Consider the following 23,136-nt stretch of genomic DNA (forward strand, 5'->3'; position numbering starts at 1 on the left):
TGTCTCTGCAAAATGTTATTATGCTTATAACCCGTGCTTGTGTGTGTGCGTAAAAAATAAGGCGGTGGTACTCATACCTTGATAAAAGTCCTGGGAGTGCCAGCACAACAGGCTTGCCATGGGCAGAAAAAAAGAAGTGCCAGTAGTCCTTTCCAGCAGTGAATACAATCACAAAGCCCTGCTTATAGCCATTCCACCAGGGGCCCAGGGCAATGAACACAGCTTCCCCCTCCACTTTATCCTCACAAACAATCCTGTTCATAGAGAGTTAGTAATTGCCTCAAGGTCACCAAGTGAGCTTTATGGCTGACTTAGTTTCCCTGGCCGTAGTTCAACACTCAGTCTAACCCAGGGGTAGCCCATGTAGTGTCCTCCAGATGTTGTTGGACTACAACTCCCATCATCCCTCAGCACCAGCCATGCTGGCTGGGGCTGTTGAGAGTCATAGTCCAAGAACATCTGGAGGGCACTACATTGGCTACTCCTGATCTAACCCTTGTATCGCACTGGCTCTCCCCAGCTAATCTAAGCTGGTGGGTAGTCCCTTTAGATTCCTTAGTACTCCTTTCATTCTCTTCCTTGGCCAAGCAGCTTGTCACAAGCTCTCTTATATTACTCACTCAGCCCCCTGTGAAGTAGTTTGCTGCTATTCCCACTTTTCAGATGAAGACCTGAGACTTAGCAAAGGTGACACCCATGCTAGTCATTGGTCGTCTTGGGTATTCATCTGTGGTCTTCCAGGACTTATTCTAGAAACCCAGTTCGTTGGTTTCCACTCTTTTCTTTTTGTTACATGGTGAAATTAACATAATTATATTACACTTAAGGTCTTTGGCATTTATAGTCTTAAAATACTCATATCATAGCACCATAGAAATGTAGATCAGCTAGCCATAGGAACACAGGCAGCTGCCTTATACTGACTCAGACCATGGGTCCATCTAGCTCAGTATTGTCAACACTGACTGGCAGCGCTCTCCAATTTTCAGGCAGGAGTCCCAGCCCTTCCTGGAGATGCCAGGCATTGGACCTGCATTAGCTTTACCTCTACCCTCTGAGCTACAGCCCTTCCCCAATCCCTAGCTAGTCTTAGCTCGTGGATAATCCTTTTGGATTCCTTCATACTGCTTTGTTCTCTTCCTTGTATAAGCAGTCCATGGCAGCATTTACAAAATCCGTCTTTTTTAGAGGAGAGCACACAGGTGACTTCTCTTTTTATTTGCAAAGATATACACTGAACAGGCATTATAGGGGTGCAGAAGCCAGCACACAGGTAGGCTGTGCTGGTCCCAAAGCCACATTAGTTGTCCCCCACAATCCAGATCAGGTCCATGCCAGCCAAGTGTGAATTTGTGCTATTCAGCCTCCCTTGCAAAACATATTCATACCCTTGCTACTCAGTCAAAACTCGTTCCGACCCCTCTGCAGGTAGGTGCGATCTACACTCCAGGTGCTCAGTTGCTTGCAGTCTCCATGCAAATGCCAGTTCACTACCAGAGGAGTGGTGGCTGGAGTAGTCGGCACACCAAAAAACAGAAGAATCTTGTTGCACCTTAAATACGAGCAGATTTATTATGGCATAAGCTTTGAATAACAGAGGAACATAAAATCACAGCGATACATTCATTTTCTTTACACAGATGTTAACTTTTGGGAGCTAGTGGCTGGTGTGTGTATCTGCAACAGAAACAACGTTTGGCATTTAGAACATAGTTTGTATGTCAACTAAAAGATTTCCCCTGACTTGGTAATAATGTAAGGAGCTGCACTCAGGTGGCAATCATTATGACTTTAAAAATGTAATTAAGTCCTGCCTAATGAGTCCTCCTCTTCCTGGATAAGCAGTTAATTAGCTATGTATGCCATGAGTCCAAGTATAAAAGATTGTTGTAGCCAGGGGAAGCTCATAATAGTTCATGTCTGTGGCTTTCCCCTTCCCTTCTCCACTACTACAGTTTTTATAACACTCAAAGTCCACATTCCTGAGATTAGATTGCTGGAGAGAAAAATGTCATGTTGTGTTATCATTCATTGCAAAACCAGATGTTTTTCTCTTTGAAAAGGCATGTTACTGAAAAGTAACGCCAACATCTATCAATTAATTCACTGTTGTGGTATTTTTATGTCCATAGTATTACCTCTAATTTTTAAAGTGAATGACGTTTGCAGTCCTTAATCTACTTCCTTTCAATTAATCACCCTAGTTTCTGTTCTGGATTAAGCGGATTGAAAATAAGACACCATGTTTATTGAGATCCAAATGAAAAATAACTGTATGAATCATCCATCTGTTGGCATCACAAGTCCCAAAACCTCAGAGGTATAATTATACCAAAGAATCTCTGATTGGAGATACACAAATAGTTCTTAAGGGAGCCAAAATGGCTTGAGAGAGGCATTATTAATTAATTAATTAATTAAATTTATTAGTTGCTTTTCTTCACAAAAATTAACCCATACTCCCCAAACCCTCCAAAACTTAAGCATCGAATGCCTGGGAGAAGAGGAATTTTTTGTCTGGTGCCTAAAGATAGATAATGATGGTGTCAGGCATGCCTGTCTGGGGAGAGTGTTCCATAAGTGGGGCGCCACCACTGAGAAGGCTCCTCTTGTGTTGCCATCCTCTGTACCTCCCTCAGAGGAAGCACATAAAGAAGGGCCTTAGATGCTGAATGCAGGGTCCGGGTTGGTTCATATGGGGAGAAGCAGTCCTTGAGGTATTTATATATTATTTATTATCATTATTTTGGGTATTGGGGTCCTGAGCCCTATAAGGCCTTACAGGTCAAAACCAGCACTTTGAATTGAGCCTGGAAAGGAATTGAGAGCCAATGCAGTTGTGCCAGAATTGGTATTATGTACTCAGACCGTCTTGCCCCAGTGAGCAGTCACCTGCAGAATTCTACACCAGCTGCAGTTTTTGAACTGTCTTCAAAGGCAGCCTCACATATAACACATTGCAGTAATCTCCCCTAGAGGTTACCAGAATGTAGACAACAGTAGTCAGGCTATCCCTGTCCAGATAGGGTCGTAACTAGGCCACCAGCCAAAGCTGATGGAAGGCACTCCTAGCTACTGAGGCCACTTGAGCCTCAAGGGACAGCAATGGATCCAGGGAACCCCCAAGCTATGTCCTGGCTCCTTCAGAGGGAGTGTAACCCCATCAAGAGCAAGCCACACCTCCTCCATCCAGGGAACCACCCACTCACAGCACCTCAATATTGTCTGGATTGAGCTTCAGTTTATTGGCTCTCATCCAGTCCATTACCGAGGTAAGACATCAGTCATCACATCCACTGCCACACCTGGAGATGTAAAGGAAAGATTGAGTTGTGTGTTGTCAGCATATTGACCTCACTCAGCAGTTTCATGTAGATGTTAAATAGTGTGGGGGATAAAATCAAACCCTGAGGAATCCCGCACTGAAGGCTCCACAGGGCTAAGCAATACTCCCCAAGCACCACCCTCTGAGTGTGACCATCCAAGTAAGGCTGGAACCACTGCAAACCAGTGCCATCCACCCACAACTTGGACAGCCACCCCCGAAGAATACCATGGTCAATGGTATCAAAAGCCACTGAGAGGTCAAGGAGGATTAATAGGGAGACACTCCCCACATCCCTGTCCCTGCATAGGTCATCATATAGGGGGACCAAGGCGGTTTCTGCGTCAAAATTTGGCCTAAACTCTGATTGAACTGGATCTAGAAAATCGGTCTCATCCAAGAGAGCCTGGATTTTTACTTTGCTTTGCAAAGCATGCAGCCAGTTGATTCATCAGTATCTCTCATCAACCAGGCTTGGCTGGGTTTATTTAAGCATAAAAAACAAAACACTATGTTCACCAGAGCTATATGGAACAAGTATAGACCCTCAAGATTTGTCGACACCCAATTTCAGACCACCTTTAACTCTCTAAAGAAAGTATTGTCCATCTCCAACCTTACTATTTACAAGCCACAGGGCAAAAAGACGCAACCAATCAACAGAAAAAGTAAAATTGTTATGAAAATGTATTAGATGTTTGTGATAATCCTTGTATTTGGGGATCAGGGAGGGAAGGAAGAGATTTTTTACTATGCCATCTCCACTGTGTCCTTAGTTCTGAAATGATACTCCTTGAAATAAATATCTGTATATCTCTGTTCAAAAAAGGTGAACTGAGGATAAACTTGATTGCAATATGTTGGCAAATCCCTTGGCTATTGGAAGCTCTCTCTCTCTCTTTCTCTCTCTCTCTCTCTCTCTCTCTCTCTGTGTGTGTGTGTATGCAGAGATTCAATGTGCATTCTGACCATTTTCCTTGCTGCATTATTGTTGTTGGTGTTATTTCTGGCAATGCTATCAGTCCTGACTTCTGTTTTCCCCCTCTTCGTTCTTGGATGTTATACCATCACCAACCTCTCTACCCTGTTCTGGCTGGAAAGTGTGGTGGTTTTCCCACCACATCTGTGAAAACCATTAACATTTCTCTCTTTATTTCTTTAGCTGTGTTTCCGATGACTCTGTGAAGCAATACACGTCAAAAGACCATCTTGCCAAGCACTTCCAGGTCCCAGTGTTCAAATTTGTGGGTAAAGACAACAAGGTGAGGAAAGGTGCTTATAGCACCTGGCTGTCTCTTTAACAGTTTACTAGACATCATTGTGGGCAATGGATGCACCAAGGTGCCCTTTCACCTCTTAAGGGCCCCTGGGGGATGCAAATCAGAGATGCATTGCCTTCTTTCTGTTTTTTCATAAGAGAGGTGGTGTGAAATGATCATACTCAGTTTAGGAACTCACTTCTGGAACAGGATAAATAAAACAGTGGGGTAGAGGTGCTTTTCCTAATGCCAGAAACGTCTGTTTCTGTGTCACACTCTAATGTGACACTATAGGAACAAAAAAAGAAAGCAATCAATAGAAATGTGAGTGTATGTGTATTGCAATATGATGATGCAACATCCCATTGTTACAATATTCCATTTCAATGTTCCAATAAATTATTTGTATTGCTTTCTGTTCCCCGCCTCTCCTCTTGTTGACTCCATTTTATTTATTTACTGAATAAATTTTAAGTATTTATAGACTATTCTTCAGCAATGGTCTCAAAATGGCTTGCAATAAAATAACAATTTTTAATGGTTAATCTTAAAAATCACAATACAATAAGATAAGTGAGATAAAATGCCAGCATAAAACCTTATCAGAGACCTAAAAGGTCAGGGCAAATAAAAAGATACTCATCCAGCACTAGCACCCTCCAGTCATTGTTAGACTCAGCTCTGGAGGGGTAGTGCACCCATTTGGGCAAGTGCACAACACAAGCCTCGTCTGGAGGAGCCCCCAAAAGTCTTCCCACTCAAGTCTTTCCTTGACTGAGGATGGATTTTACATTATCATAATAATCCTATCATTACTTAAGTGATCCTGAAAAAAAAACATTTTATTGTGGTCAACTAACCATAATCCCTGGGGGGGGAACAGCCTGTATAGTAACATGGCCCTTGAAGAGTTAAATATTACAACTTTGTATTATGGGCTAGTGTTTGGACTTTCTGATTTCAGTTTCAGTTGTGGTCTTTCCCTAGCCGGGAATGAATAAGCATGCTTGTTAGCCTGCTGTAAGAAGTAAGAGTTTGTTTATTCTGCAATTATTAGGATGAGTAGAGCAGGCTTGGATGCTTATTGCTAAAGGGTGAAATGAAGAGGTAACTTAATGGGATCTAAAAACAAGTTTACTATTATTGTTAGTATTTATTGCCTACCCTTCACCCAGAAGTTGTAGGGCGGATTCAAAGTTTATTCTTTTAAATGCTCACTATATTCACAATCATAGTGGCTATTTTTCTTCTTTTTCTTGAGTATCAGATGGCAAACAATGATAGCATCCCCAGAGGAACAGAGACACTACTGTGCACACTACAGTTTACTAGGTAGCTGGCCATCTAGACTGTAGCTCATGCCCAATTTCTTATTTTCCCAATGTGTGTAGCTCAGCATGAGGCCTTTTTGGGGTTTCTGTGCAAAAAAATCACACCAGCAAGTAAAGAAAACGCCAATTGGTTTCCACAATTAGTTCCCAATTGCTTAGTTAGTCCTTTATATACAAACAGGTAAAACATTTTCCCTTGATTGTGCAACAAGAAGGAAAATCTAAAGGTCAGGAACAAGTCTAGAAGGAAGGACCCTTAAGGATGAGTTAACACCTTTTTGTATCCCTTTGTTCACTGTACCCTTAACATCCTTTTTAATTATGAAAAAAATGTTTTTTAAACAACTATGCCAGTCATTTGATTGTGTTCACACTAAATTTTCTGTTAACTTGACTTTTACATAGCCTGTTACGTAAGTTGAAACACTCTCTGCATAGAGGAAGGGTGAGGGGGACAGTTGTCTAGTGGCAAATTCAGAAGTGTAGCATTCTTTCATGATAGTTGTAGCCAGGTCCCCTTTTAAGATTGTACAACCTTCTACTATAGAATAATCTGGCCAAGCTTGAATACTGCTTTCTGCTTCTCTGTAACTGTCACTATTTGACTATCCCTTCTCATTGTCAGAGATATTGCTTGAATTACTGAATTCAGTGTCTACACATTTATTTCCTGCTACTACCCAACTACTTGATGATGTAGATGGGATGCTATCATCAGGATTCACTGTTTCTTCTCCTGCAGTTACAGAATTCTCACTCTCTCCAACTTGTCTTGGCTTTTTGAAGGAGGAAATAATAAAGGATTGCTGATCCTAACTTCTGGTATTCACTACAACACACTCATGTTACCATGCACAACACACAACATAAGCACACGCGCACGCGCACACACATGCACCATAATTAAAAGCTAAAGCACCATCTCTCTCTCTCTCTTTCTCTCTCTCTCTCTCTCTCTCTCTCTCTCTCTCTCTCTCTCACACACACACACACACACACACACACACACACACACACACACACACACACTCTTTCTCCTCCACCAAAAAAGTATTTTTCTCATCTCCCTTACTCCTGGCTTTGGGTTGTAACAAAACCAAACATAGCCCCCACACACTTTCAAACACAACCCCCACACAATCAGAACGAAAGGGGAGTGTGTTAGCTACTGGAAAGAGTCTTCTCAGTGGCTGAGTTATCTCCTTTCACTCTGATTGGCTGTAATCAGCAGGAAAGGACAAGGAAGATAGAAGACTCTTCTCAGTGCCAGCACCCCTTTAACGCAAATTGGCTCATAGGATGCTGTAGACATAGGGACCCTCCTGGGACCTTTCTCCCAAAAAAGTAAGGGGGCTATGACCCCCTGAGACCCTGGACAACTACACCCCTGGAGGGGGAAGACAGAGAAGAAATGTCAACAATGCAATAGCAAGAGCTAGACGCTAGGCAGAATCAGTGCAAACCACATAGCCTAATCAGTTCTGAGCATAGGAGGCTGCTTCTCTCAACTTCAGTTTCAGGCATGTAATCTACTGGTATCTATTGTTCACTAACTCCCATCAGAAGCCTATAGATTCCATGTGGTTGAGAGGCAAAATAGGATATTATATGAGTTTCTTGCTTCCATGCAAATACTTGTATCTCCATCAATTTGAATTTACCTAGCAAATCCTGCCTCTGTCCATAGCAGAAGTGCATGACAGATTTAGCCAGGCTTACTGTGTTGATGCTTCATATTCATCAATCTCTTTTTATATTCAGGAAGTATTCCTGCACTGCCGCGTCCTTGTGTGTGGAGTGACGGATGAAAGGTCTCGTTGTGCCCAGGGCTGCCGCAGACGGATGCGCAGATGGGCTGAGACAGAGGAAGAGGAAGCCAATCATATGGTTAATCACATCCTGACTGGTGGCCCCATTAGAATTGATGTGGAGGAGTCAATCTAACTCAGCCTTTACCAAGCTGGTGCCCTCCAGATGTCCCATTTTTGGCCTAAAGCCCCATGCTGTCTGGGGTTGGTGTAAGTAGCAGTCCAAAACATATGGAGAGCACCAGGTTGGCGAAGGCTGCCCTACCTTGTGAACATGCTATCTCACGGAAGTGTACACCTTTGATAGTGAGCAATAATCTGTGTTTGGCAAGAAAAGAAAAAGCTATGAGATTTTTATCCGCACTGAAAGCATGTCATCAGCTTTGTTAGAGTCAGATTAGATGCAGTCTCATCCAAATGCTATTTGATGCCTGATAATGGATGGATGGAGCAAAATTTAATGGGACGGTTGATTCACAGGATGATAATGGTACCAATTTCTGTTAGAAATGATTTATTCGAAGAGCATGCAAAATGTCCAGGTATATAAATCTTGGCATAAATAGGAGTTTTTGCAAGGCTACACTGAGATAGAAATCAACATCAGGAAAGGGACACCGTCTACACCTTACCAACAACTTTAAACTAGCACACTTGATAATTGTTTAGGTGTTGAAATCAACACAAGCTGAGGAGTGGACGGGTTGCATCTAGGAATTTTGAACTACTTTATAGTATTTACATGGTGAGATCCTGCATCATCACAACCTAGACAAATCTTTCCTAAAGTGAGATGAACCAGTGGCATAGTAATTTGCAGTCTGGATAGGCAATAAAGCCCTTCAGAGCACCAGATTCACAAACATAAATCCAAAGGTCAGTGTGGCTGATCTCACCTAGTAAAAAATTGTTACCACTGAAACGGATAGAATCAATTCAAGTTACTGGATTGAATGAAGAGGACACTTTCAGCACAACTTTGTGACTCTCTACTCAGAAGTAAAGTTCCATTTTGTCCAATAGTGCTTACTCCAAAGTAAATGTAAATAGGATTACAGCCTTAGTCACTGTTTTCTGTTCAGTAAACGTTGTGGGTTTCAATGATGCTGATTTTGGAGATCTCTTGCTACAGTCTACAAAGTACTTATGGCAAAAGCAGGGGTGGCCCTACCATTTGGCAGATTGAGGCAGCTGCCTCAGGCAGCAGATGCTGGGGAGTAGGTGAGGTATTGATGAACAGTGCTGTGTGTGCTATTTGGCTTGCCCTACAATCCCAAAGCTAGCCTGCTGCCTTCAGGTATGGTGTAGTAAAAGTAAACTTCCAGTTATTGCCTTCCATACTTAAAACGGGGACAGGCAGCATAATGTCTTGGACTGATTTCAACCAGAACAGTCCAGAATTTATCTGTTCCTCATTTAATTCTTCTGCATTGTCCCCTTCTTCCTCCTTCTCTCTAATTTTTGTGGGATTACTCAGAAATACTTTATAGATTTCTGCCAAATGCCCTGAATATGCACTGATTTAAGAGATATACATTGTGCATCCAATCTGTATAATCTACATTTTTAAAAAAGCTTTGGAAATAGAGGCTGAAACTTTTATATATTTCAACTTCCCAAATGTGTACTACTAGAAAGGCCACTAAATGTACCATTCTCAGTAGACAGAGTTGATCTCTGATCTTCGTTTTGTCCCCATTCTTGGTTCATGGAGCATTTACCTTTTGCAATGTTTTGATCAGATTGCTCTTTTTATGCACAGCTATCATGAAAGATTAAAAATGTAATGATAAAAGACAGTATAGGAAACTGATGGACCTACCAAGCATCACTCTAGATGGAGGGAGAGCATACTGGGAGACAGCACACTTATTGCAGGATACCATAAACTGAGGAAAATGTGGTTTAGTTATGGGATGATGGAAAAGAGTAAATAATGCAAGGCAGATACAATGTCAATGACTGGACAAATCTAACACTGTTACTACAGTATAAAAAACAGTCCCAGAGTTTCAGATCATTGACAGTCAGATCACAAAAGTTTACTTATATGAGGTTATGTTTAGAAAAGGACTTCTAATGCTTTTTTTTAATCAGAGGAAAATAGGCAAAATGTCAGAAACACTTCAATTTGGGACAAGAGGCAATTTGTGCGTACAGAGAAATAACCTGGAGGGTCTAAGAGTTATATTTTGGAAGAATAAGAATGGTTATAAAAATATATATAGTTGCACCATCCAAAGTTGTAAAATAATAGTAATTCTTTGTAGCTAGAAGAGTGTGTCATAAACATTACTGGCAATCTCCAATGTTATTTTGAAGTATAGATGTTATTTAATAAAAGTTAGCTTTACAACTGCCTGCATGATAAACTTTTCATATTCTCAAAATAGCCGATGTTCCTTTCTTTCTCGTTATGAGGCAATACATATGTTGTTTCTCTTTAAGTGGAACAGTGCTTAATGGAAATAAAATTGACGGCAATTTCAAACCTAACAGAGTGTGCTCTTGCCATTCTTTCCTTCATTGTCCTCGGGTGAATCCCCAGAATCAACCATTCTGTCTGTGAGCACACTAGTCGCCTACAGCAAAACGTTTCCATTAGCCACACCTGGACAGGGAATGGGTTGATCTGCCGATCAGTTGCAAAATCTCTTTGAAGCTGATTTTTAAAAAAATGCACTCAAGCTGCTCCCACCAGGTTTTACAGGGAAAAGGGGCAGGGTTTGACTAGTATCGTGTGCCCCCGTTTTCAGAAGAGAGAGGTGGAGACGCACTGGAACTGGCTGAACAGTAAGTGTGTCTCTACCCTCTGTATGCTGTTGAGTAGTCTGTTGTCCAGGACTGTTGGTGCATCCCTGCATATATTTTTCCAATAGGGTACAGTTTACATAACTCTGAATGGCTCTATACCAAAAGCTGTGGCAGCATTAAATGTCTGGTGATAAGTTAAGGCAGGTCTGCTGTGCCCGTATTTGCTGCGGAAATGTACTATAGCCAATATCGCACCACATATTCTCTGTATTCTTTGTTACGTCTGGAAGGCTCACACATAACAACACAGTCAAACTTCATTGAGGTTTGTCATTCAGCCAAACAGATGCTCTGGGAAGGCAATAGAAGTTGTCTGATGGACCCGACAAGGGTGTCAGGCCAAGGCAGCCTCCTACTGCGCATTCCTTTCTCAATCAGTTCCGCTTTTCAAGCTGCAATTAAGGCATTTGTGGTGTTTGCAATAAACTGCTTCCCTAACTTAACTCTGCTGTCATCAAAAAGAATCGCACCTGTTTAGGAAGCAGAAGACGGTGCCTCTTCTAAGCAAGGGACCCATGAAACCAGCGCTGTCACTGTCAGGCAGCTTGATGCTTGCCTCACAATTCGTCTCGTTCTTCCTCATTGCATATGCAGGCGCTTCTTTGGCTGTTCATAAAGGGGCGGCAGCCCAGAGTCCTGACGGTTCTAAAAACAGTGTCAGCTATTGTTTCACATGCTGTAGCAAAAGGACAAACAGGAACAATTGTCAAGAGCATCACCGATTTCCACTGTACGTTTGCTGGAGTTTGGTCCGCTTGTCAACAAACAGGTGTTTGTCACACAGATTGCTTCCTGATCTAACATGCCAAGAAGAACTGGTTCAGTCTAATCTGAACAGCCAGCTACAAAGTGCTAGGCTGTGTACACACCACACATTTAAACTACACGACACATTTAAACTACATTTAAACTGTACATGACTTTCCCCCAACGAATCCTAGAGACTGTAGCTTGTTACGGGTGCGTGGAATTGTAGCTCTGTGAGGTGGTAACAACACTTCCCAGGTTTTCCATCTCTAGTGTAGCTGATAAGTCGTTCTGCCATTTGCATTGGAAAAGTGGGAAGAAGCCAGACTGCCCCTTTTGTGTATTTATTTCTAGGATTTCTACCTCGTCTTTCCATAAAATATTGTCATAGTGTGTTGGTACCGAGCCAAAGACAGTCAGTCATCTAATGTCATAATGCTGTTGGGTAATGACACCTGTCAAAGCTGACATACAGGGATGGAGGGAGATAGTTCAAAAGGTCAGCTCAGCTCTGTTTGCAGTTCTTCCCAAATACCCAACAACCTGCTGATCACTGCGTTTTTGGGAAGCTCTGTGTACTGTGCTGAGCAAGCTTTGAAAGCTCTGTGCTTGGTGCTTGGGAAGCTGGTTGTCAGCTGGTTGGGAACTGCTGTCCAAAGCACTTTGGAAGCCCTGCACTCAGAGCTTCCCAAGCACCAAGCACAGGATTTAGAAAACGCCTTGCGCAGCACTTCTGGAGCTCCCAATCAGCTGTCAGGGGCTTTGGAAGCACTGTGCCAGAGGCTTTGCGAGTGCTGCCAATCAGCAGTGTCTGCAAAGCCCCTTTCAGCCAAGCCCCACCCTTATCTGCTTCACACCTGACATAAGGAGCAGGACAGTGGGTGTGGCTTGCCCAAAACAGGCTAGTGGACCAAATGGGGAAGTCCAGTGGGCCAAATTTGACCCCAAAGTGGAAGGTCCCCCACCCCTACTGTAGCCTGTTGTTCCCGTTCATATTACGAGTTAAGCAAGATGTGACATCGGAGATCCATGTTTGGAATATCTCACTTTGTATTTTTTTCAGTAAATAGCAGATGTGTGTGTATATGTTAAAATATGGAAAAGAGGGGATTGGACTGAGGCCTCAGCATTAGGGAAGGTAATTTTCACTCTTTTACCCATGACATTTTCTCAATTCAAATTGCCCCTTCCAAAAACTGCCTGGAATGTTTCCCCCCATAGGACAGCTTCAGGGAAGTGTTGGAGAAAGAAAGGGCAACCCCCCTCTTCCAGCATCGTAGCTCTGATCCCAGTCGCACCCCCCTTCTTTTAACTTACAAACCAGGAGTTCCTGATCTTGGCCTCTCCACCTCGTCTAAGTGATGATGAGTTTGCACTGCCCTTAAACCAACAAGCCTTGGTAAAACGTGTGCATTTCTTTCATCATGCTTTATCTCTGCTTGTTGTTCCTGCAACGATGTGTGAAGAAGAGCCTCTTCATTTTGTTCTTAGTTCTTACTTACATTCTGGCCAGTATTTATAACTACAATGGCTTTGTTTAATTATTAGGACTAGTCTGGAAAGGGGTTTGGGCATAATTATAAAATAAATTGTACTATAAATTTCCATGCCACATGAGGAAGACAGAACCATTCCTACCAGAGAAATACTTCAAAGTATGACAGAAGAGCAATTCAGATGAAGGAATGTGAACTCAGAGACCGAGAAATGTCTATGCTTAGAGCAAGGGTGGGTAACCTCAAGGCTGGGGGCCAAATGTGGCCCTCCAGGCCTCTCTGAATGGCCCTTGGGACCTCCTTAGGCCATGCCATTTCTCCATGCCCACCCACCTTTCTCGTACCCTCCTTGAATGTTTTTGTCTGGCTGGAATATGGCCTATTGTGCAAAGGTGAGCATCACATTTATTGCTCTACCCACTTTGCCACTGGCCCTGCCCAACACTGGCATGAGTCTCCTGAAATGTTCCCCACTAGGAAATGCAACCCTGAGCTGGAAAAGATTTCCCCATCCCTGGCTTAGAGGGTTGACTTTGAAAGAGGAAATCTAAGGGACGCCGAGTGCACATATAAGGGGAGGGGAGAGAATGGCCTATCATTAAGGGGTGAGTTTCATTACTTCAATTTAATATAAGTTTTCATCCTCATGATGCAAAGGAAATCTTGGGAAACTGTGAAGCCAGTATATGTGAAAGGTCTGGAAACTATGATAAACCCTGTATGTCTATGCAATTTCAGGTCACCTAATTTTTAAGCCAATTGCATGAATTTCAGAATCTGACTTGCTATTCTAACTGCTGTGAGTCAGCATTATCATGATGTTTGTTCATGGCAGTTGGATGGAAGATTTGCTGCTGAGGGGGAGGACTCATCACGCCACACACCCTACACTTTTTTGAGGCAGGGTGTGCATTTGTAATCTGTAAGCTCAAAAAATAAAAAAGAGTAGTCATGTTTGTCACCGAGCTAACAAAGACCTTCAAAGCTTTCCAAGGAAGGTCTCTTTCAGTCCCATTTTGGTAATGCATGTGGGCATGCCAGGCAGCAGAAAACATGCATCAGTTCTATTGGCCTTGACCTGGTTGATATTCATGAAAAATGGATGCAAATTGTGTTGACCTTAACTGAATTTTCTTACAATTCATATCCAACCACATGCATTGAAACAGCCGTACCCCATGGCCAAAGGCTCTTGCATGGCTAACAAGATTTCCCTGCCATGCCAATTGAACAATGGTAGCCAAAAGGCAGATTGGGATCTACTGGGAGACCTCTGGGTCCACAGACTTCTGTTAAGACTACTGAGAATTGTAACTTTGTGAACTACAGTTCCCATGATTCTTTGGGGGAAGGCATGTTCTTTAAATGTATGGTATGCATAAAGCTTAAAAAATAAAACTGAAAAAGTTCAGAGTTCCAATGAATACAAAGAAGATGTGTTATCCTTTGGATCATGGCCACAATGCGCAAATGAATTGTGTCCCCCCCACCTGTTGTTATCCTTCTATATTAAGCCATGCTAAAAAAGTTGCTTATCTCAGAAATAATGAATAATCTATTCATCTCTTGCTAAAGCTCACCTGCAGAGGGCATACTTTCTATCCAGAAGGTCCCAGGTTCAATCCCTGGCACCTCAAAGTAGGAAAGATCCCTGCCTGAAACCCTGAAGACCCACTGCTGGTTAGCATAAATATACAATACAGAGCTCGACAGACCTGTGGTCTGACTCTGATATAAGGCAACTCCCTAATGTAGCCTCATGTAGAATGCAGTTGAAATGAACCTGAAGATACTGTCCTAAGCACAAATTTCGGCAGAAATCAGTGCTCTCTCCCATGTTACAAGAATCAGTGAACAAAATGTAAGTCAGGGGTGGAGACATTGTGGTCCTCCAGAAGTTCTACTTCTGCTCCCATCAGCCTCAGCCAGCATGGCAATGGTCAGAGATTGCTGGAGTCCAGCAACATCTGGAGGGCCACCGGTTCCCCATCTCTGAGGTAAACAAATTGTAGAATGATGAAGAGGCTGGAGGAATGGAGGAGAAACTTGGATAAGATGCTCACAGCATATAAACCCTTGGGGGACACTAGTATGGTCTGTTTCTTTGGTTTCTAGTAGGCTGTGTACATTATAAGTACTAACACCACACATGTTCAATCACCCTAATGAGACAGGAAGCCAATGATGAGGGAAACTGTCTTATGGAAGCTGCATCAGCAGCTCTGAAATGTGAACTTTCCCATTAATCTTAATTGTTACACTTGGAAAATAAATTAGTGACCCCTTTGCCATCTAATTGCTGTAAACTGAACCAGAGAGGAATAAATGGAGTATGGCAGAGAAATGCTAATCTCTTCATAAAGGATATTTTTCAAAGGAACACATTACAAGTTTTAAAAGGCATGTACTGTATAAAGTTAAGATTCCTATGAAATCTTTTTGAAAATCTGTTTATCTACTCTGGAGTTGGGAAATTAATTTAGTTTGTATTTTAATACTAACTCTCTGCGTTTTCACATCCTGAACCACTACACTAGCTAAATTACAGTTCTCTTCCTAAATTTGCACATCTCCAAACTTTGCGACGCAGTTCTCCATCCAAAGAACACGCACCAAAATGTGTATATTAGTGAACACAAAAACACACAGTGAAAATAACATGCAGAAATGCATTCTATTTAGGAAAGGTGCTTGCAAAAATGAATCTACTGGGCAAAATTGTCTGCAAAAATGCATCTATTAGGAGACATGAATATGAATATTCATGCAGACTTTAAAAAAAGAATTGAAGCACGTGGAAATAGGGGAAATGGGAAATTGAGAGAAACTGGAAATGACAGAGTTGCCCATTCTTACTCTGGAGGTAGCCAACCGGCAACTCAAGAACTACACACTACTTGGGGCCAAACAATGTAGGCAAGATTATGTTTGCCCATCACCTTTCCCCAATAGAATGCAACTGCCCCTATCCTCCAGATCCTATGTGAAAATGGGTGCCTTTTTTGTCTCACTGTGGTATCTGATGTCTTTACAAGTATTGCTAATTAATGTATAATTTGAGTTAGCATTACTGAACAATCAACAGCCAGCCACTCATTGGAGATGTCAGGTGTGGGAGAGGTAGATCAATCTCAAAATGCTATTTTTTATTTGAGTGGTAAGTGGCTGAGTTCTAGTGAACAGGACTGGTCCATTCCTATCTACGGCTTAGGAAGTCAGCTGCTGCTGATCTACCCTTTCATCTGTGCAATGCCTGCCTGAATGGAATACTCACCTTCCACCTTGGAGACAAAGCCAAGGCTGCGTTTAAGGTCGGAGCAGATCGACTGCAAACACCAGCGAAACTTGGCATCGCAGCGGTATTTGTTGGCACCGCAGGTATCATAACATATATCCAGCTGGTTGCAACACTTAGTCATGGCTGGGATACCCATATCCAGCTGCACAGGAAAGGAGATGGAAGAAAAATTCTGATATACAGCATTGTCCCCCCCCATATTTCACTTCTAAATGCTATTTATGAAATTTCATTTTGAATGTATTAGCGGCAACATATGAAGCTGCCTTATATGGATGGCCCTTCTCCTACCCACTATGAGAGAAACATGTTGCAATGAGATTAAGCCTCTCTGATCATCACTTCACTTTCAGTCTTGGGAAACAAAGGTATAGCTCTTAATGCAGAGGTAGCCAGTGTGGTGCCCTTCGGATTTTGTTGACTCCATCCAATTCCCATCATTGGAACAACATAGGAACACGGGGAGCTGCCTTATCCTGAATGAGACCATTGGTCCATCTAGCTCACTATTATCTACACTGACTGGCAGTGGCTTTCCAGGTTCATACAGGAGTTGCTCCTGGCCCTACTTGGAGATATCAGGGATTGAACCTGGGACCTTCTGCATAGAAAGCAGATGTTTGACCACTGAACTATGGTCATTTCCCATGCCATAACCATTGGCCATGGTGGCCTGGGCTGATGAGTGCTGCACTCCAACAACATTTGGAGGGCATCATGTTGTTTATCACTGTCCCAATGCAGCCTTTCCCAACCTGGTGCCATCCAGGTCGGCCTTTCCCAACATTTGGGTCCCCAGATGTTGTTGGGCTACAACTCCCATCAGCCCCAGCCAGCATGGCCAATGGTCAGGAATGATGGGAATTGTAGTCCAGCAATATCAGGGGACCCAAAGGCTGCTTCAGATGGTTTGGACTACAGCTCCCCTCAGCCCTAGTCAGCCTGGACAATTCTCAGGACTGATGAGACTTGCAGTCCAAAACAGCTGGAGGGTGTCAAGTTAGGTGAGGCTGCCCTAATGTGTGCCCATCTATGGCTTGTAACTGCAGAAATGGCAGCTGATACAAGAAAAGGCTCGTCTCCTAGTTGTACCCTTGTTACAGATGGCTTGAATGGATCAATGAAGCTGCCATCCCAGATCTCTTATAGACTCATCAGGAAACATCCTAGGAGTGCAAACTTATTTTGTTGAATCAATTTTAAAGGAATAACATCCTGATATATTCCAGTACAAGAGAAAGATCAAGCTGCTCAAAGGAAGCGTCTGGGCAAGTATAGCGATGAGTGAGGCTTCCACTGATGAGCAGCAATTCACACTTACAAAACAGGTTTGCTGAAACAGGGGTACCCTGCTGTCTATGTATGGTCAATAAGCCTTGAACTGCCAGATGCTCAATCCCTTTTAGGCAACCGCACCAGTCAGCACTTAAGACCGAACCTCATGAATTAGAATTCATGGATTCTAATCTGGTCCCTATCCAAGGACCACGGTCACTCCTTTGGAATGCTTCTCCACTGCAACGTAGTTACTCACGCAGCGTTCCTTTTTGATACAAAGGCCACTTTTTCATCTTTCAGTAATTATGATGATAATTGGAATGGTGAATCCTGCATCCATTGACGCAATTCCCATCCATTGACACAATTCCCATCCAGAGGACTTATTCCTTCACTGCAGCAGCCACCAACAGTTGGAGGCTAAATACTTGGGTGACAAGCCAATCAAACAGAAAATTATATGGATAGCAGTCAGATGAGAGTTGATCATTTTGTTTGCCATCAGCAGCCAGACGTCACCTCTGACACGGCAGGCAGACAGCTTGTATTTGACATCTGGCTAAGAGTGGATGTCTGGGCAAACATTGACCGGTATGTTCTTTCCATTAGGACAGCAAGGACAGATGAGGGGACAAAAATAACCAAGCAATCACAGCACTGCCAGCAAAGTCAAGTGTGTGGGGTTTGGTTAGTAAATTATTTCATCAGGAAATCAGATGTTAGCGGTACATACACTTTCGGGTACCTTGAGACCCAGGAAATAGGAGCTGCAGCCATTGGGTTCTGGAGACTTGTAATTTGGTCTAGGCATTGGTGCTTTCCCTGTAAGACAAGCAGAAGAAAAAATATATTAGTAGTTCTATGTGATAGTCTTGGAAATAATGATTTTGTACAAAGCCTTTTGCAGGGTTGGTGAACAACAGGAAAGGACTGTCTTTGGTTTGCCAAAGAGCAAGGGATAAATTTAGTTGAGTATCCTTGGGAGCAAGCCTGGCACCAACAGTCAGCTAGATCAGGCACTGGCTGAGGACCCCAGGGGCTTGGAAGGGCCCCACACTAGCCTGACTCAGCTATGGCACCATTCACCACCCTTTCCACTCCCAGATGCTTTTTCAGTGGCGTTGCATTGCACTGAATAACTTAAGATGGCATTTGGCCATCATGGGTGAGGCAAGCATAGCTCCCATTGAAACACATCACCACCTATCCACCACTGAAGCATGTTCAAGGGCCTTGTGGAGAGCGGTGAGTGGTGCCACTGCTGCCACAAGCAGAATTGGGTCCTACCCTGGTTGGGTGGGGATCTGATGCCAACCGAGCTTGGGAATATAAAATTGACGCCATATGTGTAACATCATACCAATTCTTCCATGTTAACTACTGTAGATTAGAACTGCAATTAAAATTTGAATTCGCAAAAATGAAGAAAAAATCTGGCAAAATCGACAGTTTTATCACTCAACATTTCAAGCATCACTTCACATTTGAAATTTGAAATGCATTTTGAAAGTGCATTTCACTCAAAATTGAAGGACTTTAGTAGATCCTGCCATCTTGATTGTTTTTATTTTATCGGATGTGACATGTGATATTTCATAAAATGTCAACAGTCAATGAACAAATGTGTGTCTCTGCCAGAAAGGCTCCTTTGATCTCCTATGTTCCAGGTCATGTACACAATGGAAATTCAACGAAGTCAAGAAAGAGACTATTCACACCGCATTTATTTTATTTTTACAAGGGGCTTGACCCCTGTGCACTTCATGCCCCAACTCCATCCCTGGTGCCCCTTGGCACCCCCAACACCCCGACCCAAAGCACCCCCAAACACACACACATACACTGACATATATCAGGAACCCCCAATCACACACGGCACACACAGACACGCACTCACACAGACACACGCATGCACACACACACAGAGGCAACTCCCAAATGTACCACCACCACCCCCTGGCAACTACCAAAATTGTCACCAACCCCCAGGCAACTCCCCTAAAAAAATGTTGTTTTTTACTTCTGTAAACGTTGGTGTTCTCCCAAGCCTGTAATTATCTCCCTCTTGCTTGTGGTGTTGCCATTTTAGGTGCATAAGGAATGGCATCCACATCCTGAACACTGGAAATAGAGGGAATTATCCTCCATCTGTTTCCCTTCAGAGCAGAATAGTGGTTTGAGGTATTGCATTATTTACCCTCCATTAGCCTAACAGTGTACAGATGTCTTTGTAATCCAGATAGAGACTGTCATTCAAACCTGCACTTGTTGCCAAACTAGCATTCAGCATTCCAAAGGCAAATGTTGAGCAAGATGCCCTAACCCTTGTTGCCAGGTCAGATGCCATGTCACAAAGGGATGACTTCCTCCCTTCTTTTGCTGGCATCTGAACCCCATGACCTCAGTGGTGTCTTTAAATTCTTAAGAAGCCAGAGGGCAGAGTGCTGTTGCACCCAGGGCCAGCCTTCTGGGCTTCTCATAGATACCTGGTTGGCCACTGTGAGAACAGGAGACTGGAACAGATGGGCCACTGGCCTCACCCAGCAGGACTCTTGCTGTGTTCTGACATTCTTAAAGGATGTTCTTCACATTACATGGCAATTAACCCAGGTTTGCAGCCAAATGCACACTTGACAAGCAGCGGCAGCCAATCCTGTCTCTTTGATGCCAGATCTTGTACAATATTATACCACATGTTTGCATGACATTGAATATGTCATGTGTGAATTGCATCTGAACCATCTGTAATACTCGGCAGATGTGTGTGACACAGAAATGCTCTTGTTTTTAAAGATGCAAAGCCTTGAGGGATTTTTGCTACTCACAAAAGGAAATCAAGGCAAATAACCGCTGTCCACTCTGGGGGGAAAATGAGCAGCGAGTTAATTATCAGTTTCTGGGGACTCCATTAGTACCATTTTCAGAGATTAATGGAGTGTGGGAGGCATCCCAAAAACAAAATGTACAGTTGTAAGTCTCAACAAAATAATGACACAAAGTATTTGGCCTTCAAAGAGATTGGGAACATTCCTTTCCTAAATTCTCCCACAGCCACATCAGACAGCAAACATGTGCCAAGCATGGACGGTCAATGGCCCCAATCCAGCTATGTACACATGTCTTTGTGTGCACCAATACCTGGAACCCAACAACACCTGGAAGCCTGGTTGCAAGCCTAGTCCAACCTTTGCCAGCCTGGTGCCCTCCAGATGTTTTGGACCGCAACTCATGCTGTCTGGGGCTGATGGGAGTTGTAGTCCAAAACATCCGGAGAGCACCACGCTGGCAATGATGAAGGCTGCAATAGTGCACTGGACTGGAGCAGAGAGGCCTGGGTTTTGAAGTGTCTGCTGCCTGTTTCTGCTAGCCTAGGACTCCTGAGAGGTGGTACTGGAAGCAGAACTGGCTTTGCCAGCAAGGCAGACAAAGCACCCACCTGGAAATGGGCATCTGCTTCATCTGTGTGAACACAACAAAAAGCCTCATGGCCCTGCAAAGACTAACAAATTGATTATGGCATAAGTTTCCATGATGTACACATTCCATTTAATCTGATGCATGAAGTGTTATCCTGAGTTGTAGGTATATATACACATGGTTTGGGGGGATGACATTGTCAAAAGGGAGGTCAGAGAGAAATGAAATCTAGAGAAGTACATGATAATTATGTACTTAACTGTGGTAATTCACAAAACAATTCTTGATGACACAGACATCTTGGCCTTGGTAAGCCAATTAACTAATACAGTGTGCTAAAAATCCTTTGTTTTGGTTCAATCCAGAAATGATGGCATTGAAGCTTTGTCATTCAGTGATTACATGTTACTACAGAAGCGTTGTAAATGTCTTAGAGAAAGAGTGGCTTCCTGTGCTTGTGGAGAAGGTGCACAAAGGCCCCTTAGCAGCTTGATAGAAGGGTGACATCCACTGCAATGAAGGAATTTCCATACCTCCTATCCCTGTTTATTCGACCAACAGGTCAGGCTGACCATTTTCATTTTAAAAAGTTTTCAGAGGGGCAGCCCTGTTAGTCTCTTGCACAAAACCAACAAAGAGGCATAGATATATGATGAAGTGGGCTTGAGTCCACAAATGTGTATGCCATGATCAATTTGATAGTTTTTACAATGCCAGTGTGGTGTAGCGGTTGAGGTGTTGGACTACGACCTGGGGGACCAGGGTTTGAATCCCCACACAGCCATGAAGCTCACTGGGTGACCTTGGGCCAGTCACTGCCTCTCAGCCCCAGAGGAAGGCAATGGTAAACCACCTCTGAATACCATTTACCATGAAAACCCTATTCATAGGGTCGCCATAAGTCGGGATCAACTTGAAGGCAGTCCATATCATATCACTACAATGCCACAAGACTCTTCAAATAATAATAATAATAATAAAATACTCACCCACCCTTCAGGTTACAACAATTTAAAAATACAATATTAACATCTGTTAGAACAAAATACAGCCAAGACAATAGGGTGGGTCCCAAAATTTATTATTATTATTATTATTATACTGAAGACATCTTTATAGGGTAAATTGTACTTACAAAAAGGATAATTAAAAGAACAGTAAAAAGGATAGATTTATTCATTCTAAATAGGTGAAATGAGGACTGTAATAAACTAGGTTAATGATTGTAGCCTGGAAACTTGGAGTAGTAGGAAGTCCTGATTAACTAATCATTACAGAAGTGTATAAGTTCATCTACTGGAATGAAAAACAACAAGATGGCTATGTTCTGTCTCCAAATAGGCCTCTGATTACCAGCTGCTGGGATTTGCAGGTTGAGAGAGTGCTGTTGTCCTTGGGTCCTGCTTGTGCAGGCATCCTATAGGCATCAGGATGGCCCCAGTGAGAATAGGATGCTGGACTAGATGGGCCACTGGCCTGATCCAGCAGGACTTCTTATGTGGAGAGTAATATTCCGGTCAACTCTTGAGAACTTAATGTGCATATGGACGTAAGTGGGCAAAATCTGAATTTGCCTGGGTTAGCAAGAAGAAAAAACACTGAGTAGAATAAAACAAGACCAGACTAGAATTGAAAGAAGAAGCACTTACCATATCTGCACCGGTATTGACAGACTCCGTTCTTCCCCCCTAGCAGCTCAGAGACAAAGTCTAAATAATTATTCACGGCCTCAAAGCCGTCCCGGATGGTCCCAATACCCCAGTCTGAAAAGGAGACTTCCTCGGGCAGTACCGATGGATGGCCTGCGCTGTTTTGGGTTGTTTCTTCCGTGCTTTTCCCCATGGCCAGAGACATATACAGAATCAGTGCACTGCTGATCAGCTTCATCCTGAAGGTGGGCCAAGCAAATCCAGACACAAGGGAAGTCGCATCAAATGTAAGGAAGTGCAGTCAGAGACTGAGGAGGGGGGTATAAATGAGCTGTTTTGAAGTTTTGCATGGCCTGTATACACCCCTCTTAGGTGGACTTTAAACACTCCTGGTGTAGCAGGTTGAGATCACCGCAATAAGGGAGTACAAAGTTCACATACTTTGGCCCAAGCAGAACTCAATACACTGAGTCCGTTGCCCAATATTTAAGGCTCTTTTATTTGCTCCCAGGGCCAGGCCAGCACAGGTGGATCCCTGCAGTGGCAGAACTTCAAGGCTGACCATAAAATCCCATAAAGGGAACACATCCCCTCCTAAGACCCTTGAGCTTCTCGACCCACCCCCTCCCTCTAGCTATCATTTCTTTTCTCTTACTCCATCACTTTTGTCCAGTAAAATATGGAGCAGGAAAAAGAGGCTGCAGTCTGTGGGGG

General features: G+C 43.1%; 2 protein-coding genes across 8 annotated transcripts in view; one reads left to right on the forward strand and one right to left on the reverse strand.

Moving 5' to 3' along the window:
- The window catches only part of OIT3 (oncoprotein induced transcript 3), a 50,024-nt gene extending 39,805 nt beyond the window's left edge, over positions 1-10,219 (forward strand). The window contains exons 8-9 of the mRNA XM_061635305.1: positions 4,488-4,587; positions 7,677-10,219. Coding sequence (XP_061491289.1) covers positions 4,488-4,587; positions 7,677-7,859 — 283 coding nt within the window. The 3' untranslated portion in view covers positions 7,860-10,219. The remainder of the gene's footprint in view (positions 1-4,487; positions 4,588-7,676) is intronic.
- On the reverse strand, positions 1,069-22,816 carry PLA2G12B (phospholipase A2 group XIIB). 7 transcript variants are annotated; one of them, XR_009763959.1, is made up of 5 exons: positions 22,423-22,811; positions 18,090-18,178; positions 16,055-16,220; positions 11,008-11,213; positions 1,079-1,552 (listed from the first exon to the last, which is right to left on the reverse strand). XR_009763959.1 is itself a non-coding variant. In XM_061635308.1 (4 exons), the coding sequence occupies exons 1-4, from the start codon at positions 22,658-22,660 to the stop codon at positions 1,491-1,493; spliced, it is 555 nt and encodes a 184-aa protein (XP_061491292.1). In that variant the 5' UTR covers positions 22,661-22,816; the 3' UTR covers positions 1,069-1,490. The 7 variants fall into 7 exon arrangements, 5 of the variants coding, with proteins under 5 accessions (XP_061491292.1, XP_061491294.1, XP_061491293.1 ...); XR_009763958.1 differs by lacking the exon at positions 1,079-1,552 and adding an exon at positions 1,559-1,677; XM_061635308.1 differs by lacking the exon at positions 11,008-11,213 and having other exon boundaries at positions 1,069-1,552; positions 22,423-22,816.
- Positions 22,817-23,136: the final 320 nt, after the last annotated feature.

This window comes from Rhineura floridana, chromosome 7 (genome assembly GCF_030035675.1).
Source record: "Rhineura floridana isolate rRhiFlo1 chromosome 7, rRhiFlo1.hap2, whole genome shotgun sequence".
In the NCBI taxonomy this organism is placed as follows: Eukaryota; Metazoa; Chordata; class Lepidosauria; order Squamata; family Rhineuridae; genus Rhineura; species Rhineura floridana.

Excerpts from the sequence above, each read along its gene's own strand:
- PLA2G12B (XM_061635306.1), bottom strand. The coding sequence starts at position 22,660 with ATGAAGCTGATCAGCAGTGCACTGATTCTGTATATGTCTCTGGCCATG. Across the intron at positions 18,179-22,422 it reads TCAATACCGGTGCAGATATG|GGAAAGCACCAATGCCTAGA; the intron begins GTAAGTGCTTCT and ends CTTGTCTTACAG. Across the intron at positions 16,221-18,089 it reads GTCTCAAGGTACCCGAAAGT|CTGGATATGGGTATCCCAGC; the intron begins GTATGTACCGCT and ends TTTCCTGTGCAG.